General features: G+C 36.6%; 1 protein-coding gene across 1 annotated transcript; it reads right to left on the bottom strand.

Moving 5' to 3' along the window:
* Nucleotides 1-349: 349 nt before the first annotated feature.
* On the bottom strand, nucleotides 350-10,169 carry LOC140165119 (retinol dehydrogenase 11-like). Its single transcript, XM_072188551.1, has 4 exons — nucleotides 9,895-10,169; nucleotides 4,826-5,068; nucleotides 3,436-3,841; nucleotides 350-2,191 (listed from the first exon to the last, which is right to left on the bottom strand). Exons 1-4 carry the CDS (start codon nucleotides 10,037-10,039, stop codon nucleotides 1,996-1,998), a joined length of 990 nt encoding a protein of 329 aa, XP_072044652.1. The 5' UTR covers nucleotides 10,040-10,169; the 3' UTR covers nucleotides 350-1,995.
* Nucleotides 10,170-12,093: the final 1,924 nt, after the last annotated feature.

Genomic DNA, 12,093 nt, shown 5'->3' on the forward strand with positions numbered 1-12,093 from the left:
CTAGTAACATTCACTCATATAGGCTGATACCATTTCATGGTTCAGCAAAAATTACCGTTTGGAGTTATTACTCATTGGAGTCATAGTGTTACACCCAAATTGTAAAGTGTGCCCATTTTGTTGATTTGTAGCTTGAGATTACAAAATCGAATACTTAACATTCATGCGCGCTCCAAAATTTTTGGAATGTACATGCCTTTTCATACATTTTACCCCGGAATTTTACCCTCAAATGTTTTTGACCCCCCAACCCCCCCACCAAAAAATTTATGAACAGTCCCTAAGATCAATGTATTACTTTGCAGAAATAAACTTAAGTGTATTATTTAAGCAAAAAATATGACAAGTTTTGAGAATACACCAACAACACACGGACAACTTAGGGAAAGCAATAAGTCAGGTAAGTAGGTACTTCAGTATATTTCACGGTAACAAAATGACATAAATATTTTCAAGCGTTGCCCCATATTTCATGACGCGTACGAGTTAGCTGTGAGAACAATATTTGTGTTAACTTTGATCGTATCAGGCTGCCATGATTACTACACTTTTCACAAAGCCAACAGTATACTATATTTATAAATACGTATTTAAAAATACGCACGTGAACACCTCCGCGCTGTCATAACAGCTTGTAGACAGTAAGTCTCGAAGTGACCTTCTATACAGAGGGCCGGTGGTCGTGTGATCATGTGCATTTAAATGCAACGGCGCGAGGCGGTAAACAACACGAGACTACTGTGCAGTAAAATGGTCCATTTTGTTCAACTTTGTTCTTAAACTGTAAACGTTTCCGTCGATAAATATTTTTCCGTCTGAAAATACTTTCAAAAAGTTGTTTTTAATAACATATTACAAATTCGGAATCCTATTCAACTATTACTTAAATTTGATGATATTTATCTAAAGAGTTCCTACCCGTTTCTGTATTAGTGGTCAATGGCATGAGGATTTGGTCACCCTTGCTGGTCTTGGTATGTCGTGCCCATGAGTCACGTGCGTATTTATAAATACGTATTTTAAATATACTCGAAGCGTACTGGCCAATGGGCCTGTTCAAGTTTCTGGTGATGCCTTTAACAATACGTTTGGTATCAGTCTCAGATTTGATTGACATGTTCGAGTCATGGAACCCCCTCATAGGCTTTTTGGTTTCTGTAAACATAGTGCTGTAAGCGGGCTCATCCTCGTTCATTTGAATGGCAGTGATGCAATCCACCACTGCGTATTTCTGCATGACGCTCATTGTTTTATGATATGAATGAGATTAATGACTCATATGATTTTATTGACGTGCATATGATAAAAATCGATGCACTTGCGCTTTATTTTTCCCATCTTTGGGTCGCGTGTCGTGCATTGTTTCGGTGAACAAATTAAAAATGTGCGCGCGTGTATCATATTCAGTCATTAATCTGTAATCAATACGAAAAATAAATAAGATGTCATACAGGACAATTATAGATTTAATTAGGCTGGAAACCTGAAAACTTGAAAAGAGCCATTGTGTTTTATGTTGGTTCTTCGTTTTCTGTCGCGGCCCATTTATTGGACATTTCGGTGAAGACACCGTTTAAAATCAGCTGTTTACGTCTGAAACTAATTTCATATAATGATATCGGGACTCATAAACTCCGATTTTCATGACTCAATAGAGAAATCAGTTGATCAGTGGAAAGCCACATTGTGTACGCCCTTTCTCGGTGCGCTACAATGCTTCATATTGATATTGATCTGCATGTTCGCGGGCCTGTACCCGCGTACGTGTTCGCGGGCCTGTACCAGCGTATGAAAGTGAATTCCCGAGATCGAACTTGGAATTCGGCTGAATAATAAATTTACTATTTTTTGACCGTTGATAGTTAAATTCCTTCTCTAGATGAAATCGCATACGAACCGCAATATGCCTTTTATGTCGCCCATGAATAATCTCACTTAAATAGTAAAACAGTTATCAGCTTTTGTATTTGTCCAATTATCAAAGTTTTGATGTGCCTAATCTCCTCCATAACCGACGGCTTGACAGCTTATTTCCCATAATTTTCTGCAGAGGGTATCGTCTTTGGCTAGCTCGGACGCTGTAGCTAGATCACAATTGTCGAAGTACCTTCCTGAGAAGTGTGTAATGCCTTCTTCAACAGCGCAATATATGGTTGTCTGTGCACCGGCTTCTTCGCTAATTAATAGTAGCCTGTAATAATGATTTAATTGGGAAAGTAAAAATGTGTGATTTAGCACATGTCAACACGTATCACTTTTATTTGTAAAAGCAATCACGATATCAAACCGATTTATGAACTCTGTATGTTTGAACCCGTGCTTTGAACACCAACCTTTGTTATCGTCAATAACATGGTATAATAACAAAAACATAAACTGTCACATTTACTATTGTGAATTTATAAGTATTATATACTAGGCAATATTTCAAGTTAAAGAGGGTGTGTTAGGGGTGTGTTTACATACAATTCAAATATAGATTCGAGATAAATACGTTTACTGATAATCCTAGTTTGCATACAATCCACTTTATTCGTACTAATCATTGGAATGAATTTGGAAATCAATGCAAAAACACATGTATATACTATGTTCGTATTTTTAAGCTGCCAGTTTTAATGCAAGGCATCGCGGAAACAGACGAGATTTCCTTATTTCAGTTATTACAGCAGAAAATAAAAACACGAGCGCCCGCATATTCGCCAATATTCGCATATCTTGCAAATCACTAGGCCTATGTACACATTAATGTGACCCCCACAAACACCCCCACCCAACCCCCACCTGATACATTCAACCGACAATACATCGATCTAATCCGGACATACACATAACCCACACACCAAACAGCACCCACATACCCATCCAACCGCCCATCCACCCACCCACAGTTTTGCGAGCCCACATACATTCACCATATCGTCCACTTACCCCACTTACCCACCCACGTACCACGTGCATACCAACGCACATAAATAAACACCATTGGCGATTAAAGTTCAAACGTTTGATCCAAACACCAAAAAACTCTTCCCTACCTCGGAATTTTCAGATTTATTATATGGTAAATTGTTTGTGTTTGGATTAACAGTGTTAAAACTTATTATACCAACACAGATGAACTTTTATGAACATAAACACTATTGTCATTATTAAAGAGATAGATCTATAATCTGAGACAGAATTAAAAGTACTGGTGTGTGCGTCTGACGTCACTGGCAATCAAAATCCCCACGACCTTGATTGGTAAGTAGCGCGAGATAAGGCAAAAAGCAACCTTTCTAGGCATTAGGAAAGAAAGTTTCCTTTTGCTAAGACATAACTTTTGAAACGGTATTTGAAGGTGCAAAATTAACCATAAGGCACGCTGTTTTGATTGACAGATGACATCAGACGCAAACTAATCTGTTCTTAGATTATAAAGGAAATAATTACCATATTACAGGTCCAATAAATGTATTGACCCAATGTTTTCCCCGCGCACTTAGGGACCTTCTCCACATGTTGCTATTAACTCTTCCTGGATGTACAGCATATGCCGTAATCCCTGTTCCGCGTAGACGTCGTTCCAGTTCTCGTGTGAACATGACCTTGGCTAGATTACTTGTTGCATAACCCACTAATCCTGGGAATCTCTTGCCTTCGTCGTCGACTGGAGTAAGGTCTAGTCTATTCGCCAAATGATGTGCTTCTGATGCTACGTTCACTATACGGCTTGGAGCACTTGCTTTTAGTTTGTTTAGCAAAAGCATTGATACTAAGAAATGACCGAAATAGTTGACGCCAAAGACCATGTCAAAACCTTCTACGGTGACCAGACCCCTGGCTGTTGCACCCAAACCTTTATTTAAGTAAAGAAATGAAAATACATAGTTAGTATTATAAAAGAATTAAATGTACTGCATTGTTTTGAATGCTGACAATGTTTATAAAATACTCAGAATAAGTGGTCGCAAAAATCAAAAGCACTTGTGTTGACTCTTAAAACATAATTTCACACAGAAAGAGAACAAACTATTTAGAGAAAGGGTGGAATGATAAAGGGCGTAGTAACAGGTTTGAACTTGAAAAATCAGGGTCTCGCCGAACTTATTTGGAATGTTAGTGGGAATATAAGGATATGTATTCTGAAAGCTGGTTAAGTGACGACTGCGAAGAAAGTTTTTCACGCTCAGACAACATCGCCATTGCTGGAGCTGAAAGGTCAAAAGTATGACAAAATTGAAGCAGTAAAAGTTTACTGATGATTTTTTATTGAGGGGGAGGGAGGTGGCTTTATCGACTTACAGAATATTTTGTGATTTAATAGAAGACAATACTGCAGAGACGTTAATTCCATGCCACCTAGAATTCTGTCCCCATTCATAGTGATATGCACTGAATAAACATACTACTAGCTAAACAATGATTGGCTTAAGATTATTACACGACTTGATTTTGAAGCGTATAAATCGGCTCAATTAGTTTTCTCAATGAACCAAATCTTATTGCCCATTTTTCTGTTTTGATGACCAATATAGGTTATCCACATTACTCATGCGTGACTCTAACAAAAGGCACTGATTCCCGTAGTATTCCTCATTCAAACCAATTCAATGCACGACCTCGGAGTTACCTGCATGACTTTGGCGGGCTATTTTGAAGCAGTCATGGTTGCACATGCAGGTACTTCTTTTGAAAGTCCTTAACAAGGCATAGCAGTCACTGATAGGATATGCAACTTATAGAACACGGATAACCTCTATTTGGTGGGTTACTTTCTAGGCGCTTTTATGATATTCTAGAGTTGGGATTTCTAGCGATTCAATTACTATTTCAAACTTACCCGCATTATTTATCAAAACATCGAGTCGTGATTCTTCTTTTAAGAATAGCTTGACAAATTCATGGATGGACTTTTGACTGCAAAGATCAAGGTTACGATAAACGACATTGCCATTGCCAGATCGTTGTTGAACTTCAAGAGCTGCAGGTATACCTTTGTGTGTAGTACGGCATGCTAATATAACCCTTGCACCCCGCCGGGCAAGTTCAATGGCCGTCTCTTTACCAATCCCTGAGTCTCCACCTGACGGGAAAAAGTAAGCAAAGTTTCTGTGTCAATAATGACCTTTTTTGGTATTTCCCGAAATCATTTGTAAATGAAACCAAAACTATAAACGTCATCAACGTCAGTGTCCATTCTTGACACTACCATTGCTACAGTGGATGACCACAGCACGCGTAATGATGTTGCGTGATGCAGTGCCGACTCGATGTCGAGAATACACGTGACCTTGAGCCGTTTGCGTTAGCGCTGATGACGTAGAATCGGTTTCTTTTGCAAAGGATTTCGGGAAGTATCGAAACAGGTTATTAGGTAGTGTCAATGTTTGCTTCAAGTGTTGCTACTAAGTTTAGTACCCTGCGTATCTGACGTACTTGAACCTGGTACCTGTCACTTATGTTTGAGTAGTACAAATCAACAAATACTTAGTCCTGCAAGATATGGCATGAGTTTCCATGAGTTGCAATCTTTGTTTCATGATATACTAATTTTGTGTTCAAGTGTTATTATCAACTGTGATCAAGGGTCATAAACCTCACACTAATGAATTCTATTGGTAAAACTGAGGTTATTTGGTCAATGGTCAATGGTCACTACCCTCTTACCTCTCCCCCAATTCGTTTGGAAATGTTTAATATCAAAAACGATGAGAACCGCGCAGCCAAGGAAAAAAAATAAGAGTATTATTGGGTGGGGAATGGGGATTGAATGAATATTACTGTTCTTCTACATTTTACTGTCCTCATAATAGTAGTACTTGTGACTAAGATGAGCAAAAGCGCAACCTATAACAGCTACCTATAAAAGTTATAAACTGAGAAAGCTGATAAAACTCGCGTTCTATCAAACAGTATGTTTCGACTATATTAATTTATAAATACGTATTGTAGACAGTAAGTCTCGAAGTGACCGTCTACAAAGCGGGTGATCTTCCTGTACATTTGAATGCAAAGGCGGTAAACATCTCGGGACTACTGTGCAGCAAAATTATTTATTTTGTTCAACTTTGTGATTATTATAGTAAACGTTTCCGTCGATAAATATTTTTTTTCCGTTGGCAAATACTTTTAAAATGTTGTTTTTGATAACATGTTACAAATTCAGTATCTCCCATGTGTAATAATATTGCCATTCAATTAATTCTTTAAATTTGATGACATTTATCTGAAGAGTTCCTTTTCAATGGCATGAGGATTTGGTCACGATTGCTGGTCTTGGTATGTCGTGCCCATGAGTCAAATGCGTATTTATAAAATCCAGTCTGAACGTTGAGAAAACTTACTTGTGCCGTATCATAGGTTATAAAACTACGTCCTACTAGTCGGACTACCAATATTATAAGGATCTTTGTACCTTGGATTCATAGGAAAGGTAGCCTTTTTCTGTGTCACAATAATAGGCCTTGTATCAATACTTTGGACCATGCCCTCCTATTGAATCGACTTGTGCACACTTATGGCTTGGCATGGATATCATCATTTCTTGAGGAGTTCTCTTTTATGGAATCCAACAGGGCTCTGTGGTTGGCCCTCTCTTCTTTGTGTATACATGTTGTTTTGGTGCTATCATCAGTAAATACTGAGCGCTGTGTTATTTGTAGAGCGCTATAGAAATGTGCTTTAATAATAATAATAATAATAATAATAATAATAATAATAATAATAATAATAATAATAATAATAATAATAATAATAATAATAATAATAAATACAATATTAACTACCACATGTATACATAATATGAGACCGTATATCACGAATGAGCCGTAAGTTCCTCCTCCGGTCAATTTTGTTTAGAAAATATATAAGCTTTAACATGGTATATCATTTGACTTCAAAAGATATCCAGAAGCGACTTCAAATGATATCCAGAAACGGAGTTATGGTTTGTTGAACTTTGCTCCGTCAACAAAATGGTACTTGTTTTTCGTTTAACTACACTTGTCTCTTTTTCCACATTTCTGGTAGTAAATACCAAACAGTCATAATTTGCGGTCATTTAAAATCATCCCCAAGTCAACAAGGTTCACGAATGTCCTCTCATTGTTAATTGTTGGTTTTTCCATTCTAGACAAAATACAATGCTTTGTAATCCACCACTAGAACAGGATATAGCCAAAGCAAACAAATACTAGAGCTATTTAAGGATTCTATAGAAATAGGTATAGAAGACTATTATCCTCTTCAGCAATATGAAAATTGATTGGCTTAAACGGTGTTTGACTCGCACTATCAAATCAGAATCATGTCTCATCAAATTGAGGTACCTATAGAAATACGACCTTCACGCACATTCTACACTATAACTCAGAATACAATTTGCCGATTTTACGGCTCATTCGTAGTGTACGGCAACATACGCTGCACAGCTTTATTACCGTTTAATGCTAAATTCGATAGTTATATCAAACTTGCCTTTGAAAAACCCTCTTCTTGTATCAACGAAATAATCAGTTATTTATAGCATCATCTAGCAATAATATCAATATCTCAAAGACATTGATATTGGTGGCAGCACTATATTGCAATATCACCATCAAAACATTACTGTCGCATTTGACCAGACGATGTCATTGACAGAACATGTGAAACACACGGTTAAGGGGACACGACGTATTGTTGGTCGAAGCAGCCAAAAAAACAATGTTTTGCAAAAGTTTATTCTACAAATCATATACTTTGAAAACGTGCTTAATTTATCATGTTTATTGTTGATATTGAGTTATGTATGTTTTACAAAAGTGTTGTTGTTTCAGCCCTCTTTACAACATAACTAAAGAACCACAGACCTACAAAAGCATATCTGTGATATTTGAATTCTTCTACACGCTCGCTATGAAATGATTAATGCAAAACCCACCTTTTCCCAGATGATTTCATTTCGCCTCTTATTCATTTCGTGGACAGTGGCTTAAAAATTGAAGCAGAAAGACCTGTGAAAAAATCACTCATCATCCTAATCTTTCACCTGTTTTAACCAATCAATATAACACAATTGCACCTAACCCAAACAATTGCACCAAAGTGCTATTGACTTGTTAAAAAAGTATAAGATTTAGGATGACGAATATATATGACCTTTGATTTTGGTTTTTTCACAGGTCTTTCTACTTTGATTCGTAAGGCACTATACACATAATGTTAGCTTATCACCTGGTTATTAGCCTATGTTAACATATGTAGGTTTAATTGTGTCTTTAATTGTATGCTCTTTTCTACCGTGTGTAATGTAAGTTAAGATTTAGCTTTTAAGTCTATTTGTACAGCGTTTTGGTATCTTTTGATAAAACACTTCATAAGCGGCTGTAAAATGACAAAAAGAGGATGCAAATTATACCATTTATGTTATTTATTGCATACATTTAATCTTTTACTTTTTTCCTGATACTGTTTAAATACCAAAATTGGCACGATTTACATAAAATCTAAATATCTTATTCACCAATATGGTGCTTGTTTTGTAGATCAATAAACGTAAGGATGAAAGCAGTTTAGATGCAGGAGGAAAACCGGAGAACCCAAAGAAAAAACTTGATAGTTTAGGATAATGACTATTTAGGAATGTGTATGAGCTGATAAGCATTATTTGAAGATTAGAACACTGACTAAGATATGGAATTATCGCGTGATTAGCATTTTCCACATAAGCTACACTTCTGTCTAGGTTCTTTGGAAAAGTAAACATCATCCGAGACCCAATGTTATAATGGAATTTCATTGGCATAATAAAACATGAGGCAGAACTACATGTGTCCAAACACTCGTATTTGGTCCTGTGTCACAACTTGGGGTACCTTTGTGTTACATAGTAAAAAAAATTAAGTGGTTCAAACATTTTGCCTACACATCTCATTTGAAGTGGTTCATCCTCCTGAGCATTTTGACACCTTTTTTATGGAAATCGGTTAAAAACAATCACAGAGTAGGGAGGACGTAAACCCACCTCTTTTTCCCACATTTACAATCATTCTGAGCAAGTATTGGTCTTTTAAATGAACTTCTGTATTTATTTACTTGGTTTAGATGTTTGGGAGTTCATTTATACATTTGTTTACTAGATTCAAATTTTTAATGGGGGTTTTAAATCAAAGTTACGATATGAATCCCTCCCCCTAATCCTCCTCCTCCTAATCCTCAGCCACCCTTGGCACATTTCATGCCAAACGTCATAATAAAATAATTAAAAAATACTTCAAAACAGGATAAAAACATGAGTAAACTAGAATAAATTAGCCTCAATTTAAGACCTAATTGAATCTTCTAAGTGAAGGAATACTCAAGAGACAGTGTTTTGAAATCCGAGCTGCACACCAAAATGTAACAAAGCCACCTTTTTGGGTATCCCAGTATATGACACAGGATCATTTCTATCTTTTGTACCACTGCCACCCTTCAGATATATACAACAGTGGCTCCGGAAGGGGGCTTGGGGGTACTGGCACATCCAATAATTTTGATGGAGGCCCAAGTACCCTATATAGGCCCCACTCCCCCATAATTTAGGTAAAATTCATAATTTTAGGGAAAATTCATAGTGTAAGGTACAATTCATATATAAATGTATGAATTTCAAAAGCTTCCGTACCCATCCACTTCAGCGTTTTGTACCTCGGAGCAGGCCTCATATTGATGCCCCCCATAATATTATTAATCATCTTCTGGCGACCCCTGGTAGACTGTCATTGCCCTTCATGCGGCCCTACGCCCGGCCCTACGCAAGTGGGAGGCTCTGATGGTACATGTAATGCACGAAAGTACGCTAAAATAATAATTCTCTATTTTAATACACAATAATATTCAGAGACAAGCACTGTTCTCTTGAAATTGTGGAACACCGTGGCGACCTACCTGTGACAACAACTGTTTTTCCTTTCATAGTATTTTGACTTCTGCAATATCGTCTCATCCAAAACACTTTGACATAATACATGGTATAAAGAAGAAATACACTACTGCATACTCCAGTAACGACATTTATCGTCTGCACCGCCATATTTGACGATGTTATTCAGTAAAATATCCCGTATAGAAAACAGTTAAAAGCTATCTACGTGGACTACCAGATGAAAAAGGCGTGCATGTCATTGTCGTGTTGATACATACATGTGAATGAATGCACTTTGACCTCTACCGTGTCTTGTTAATATATAATTTTGATGATAAATCACATCACGACGAGTCAGAAGAATATAGTGTGATATATGTTTGGATAACGTAAGGATATGTAAACTTCGTTATCATAAGAGATATTATCAAGACAAAGTTCAATAATTGGACATTGTGTGAAGCCTTATTTAGATATGTCCAGCCATGTCCACAATACATCGTCTGTCAATTAAAGATAATTATAGAAGACTTAGACGATCTCGCCCAGGTAATTTTCAGGTTGGCTTTGCGTCTTTAAACACATGACACAATGACAATAACTATTTTGTTTCCCATATTTCCCGGTATTGGTATGTGTTTCCCGCCCAAGCCGTAGAATTAATTTACTAGCATTTGGCAGTTATGGTCAAGCCTGAATTATGTCCACATATTACACAGCTATATTTAAAACGTTTATTTTACCAATTCTGATAAAGCAGTATGCTTCGACTATATTTACGCACGTGACCACCACCGCGGTGCCATAACAGCTAGTAGACAGTAAGTCTCGAAGTAACCTTCTACATAGCGAGTGGTCTTCCTATACATTTGAATGCATAGGCGGAACAACATGAGACTACTGTGCAGCAAAATTGTCTATTTTGTTCAACGTTGTGATTATATTGTAAACATTTCCGTTGTTGAATGTTGAATGGTTTTTTCCGTGGTCGAATACTTTCAAAATGTTGTTTTTGATAATATTACAAATTCGTGTAATAATTTTGCTATTCAATCAATACTTAAATTAATGATATTTATCTACAGAGTTCCTATCCTTTTCTGCATAGTGGTCAATGCATGAGGATTTGGTCATGCTTACTGGTCTTTGTATGTTGTGCCCATGGGTCATGTGCGTATTTATAATAAAAATATAGCGACCCAGGTAGACTCACAATCGAAAGGTAAAAGGTAACAAAAACAGACAATGTATTCTTTTAACATTTACAGAGTAGATTGAAAATATTATCGTAATAATTATAGTGAGTATAAGTGAATATATGGGTTTATTTCAAATGAACATCTCATTCAAGACTTTTTTCAAATTCGGAGTTGCAACTGAATAATGGGCCAAATGTTATAAATAGCAAAAGTTGATTTGAAGAGATATAATCATCATGGTACTACGATCTAATTGAAGCCATTTGGTGAATCATTTTGAAAATATTATTGTATAAATTATTGCTTTAAACATAAAGTGTCGGGTGTCTAAAGCAGAGGCGAAAAGGGCATCTTTTATGCATAAGCAGGGAGAAGTCTGACATGTCTGAGGGGGGGGGTGTTAGCCCGCCTGAGAAGTTACCACATTTTATAAAATGAAGGCCCAAGTGAAAGCATTTGGTGGCCGATTTTGACACTTTTATTGTGTAAAATTTTAGTTAGAAAATGTGTGAAAATGAAAGCGTTATTGAAGCCATTTGTGGACCACTATTCATTTTATTGTAGGCCTTTTGAAATTATTGCTTGAAACATAAAGTGTACGGGTGTTCAAAAGAGAAGCAAAAACGGGCACTTATTTATCCATGCACGGGGGAGGGGGGTGTCTAGGGGTGGCCCCCTGAGAAGTTGGAAGATTTACAATTTTCTTGTGACTGTTTTAAATCAACTGTACTAATCTTTTATTCTTTACGTTTATCTTTCGCTGAATACGTGGTGTACAAATGGTGGAAACAAAAGACGATGTTCCAGTACCAAGAGTCGAACTCCAGTCTGTCCATGTAATTCGATCTTGTTAAGGGTAGACGATTTTCATTAACTAAATCAACATATTATTGAAAAATAACATTTTGATGTTTTGCAAAAGTTCATTCTACAAATCAGATACTTTGAAAACTTGCTTGATTTCTTGTTGTGAATGAGTTATGTACGTTTTACAAACATGTTTTTGTTTTAACCCTCTTTACA

This window comes from Amphiura filiformis, chromosome 11, assembly GCF_039555335.1.
Source record: "Amphiura filiformis chromosome 11, Afil_fr2py, whole genome shotgun sequence".
NCBI lineage: Eukaryota > Metazoa > Echinodermata > Ophiuroidea > Amphilepidida > Amphiuridae > Amphiura > Amphiura filiformis.

Excerpts from the sequence above, each read along its gene's own strand:
- LOC140165119 (XM_072188551.1), bottom strand. The coding sequence starts at position 10,039 with ATGGCGGTGCAGACGATAAATGTCGTTACTGGAGTATGCAGTAGTGTA. Across the intron at positions 5,069-9,894 it reads AAAAACAGTTGTTGTCACAG|GTGGAGACTCAGGGATTGGT; the intron begins GTAGGTCGCCAC and ends TTTTCCCGTCAG. Across the intron at positions 2,192-3,435 it reads TTTATTGGACCTGTAATATG|GCTACTATTAATTAGCGAAG; the intron begins GTAATTATTTCC and ends TCATTATTACAG.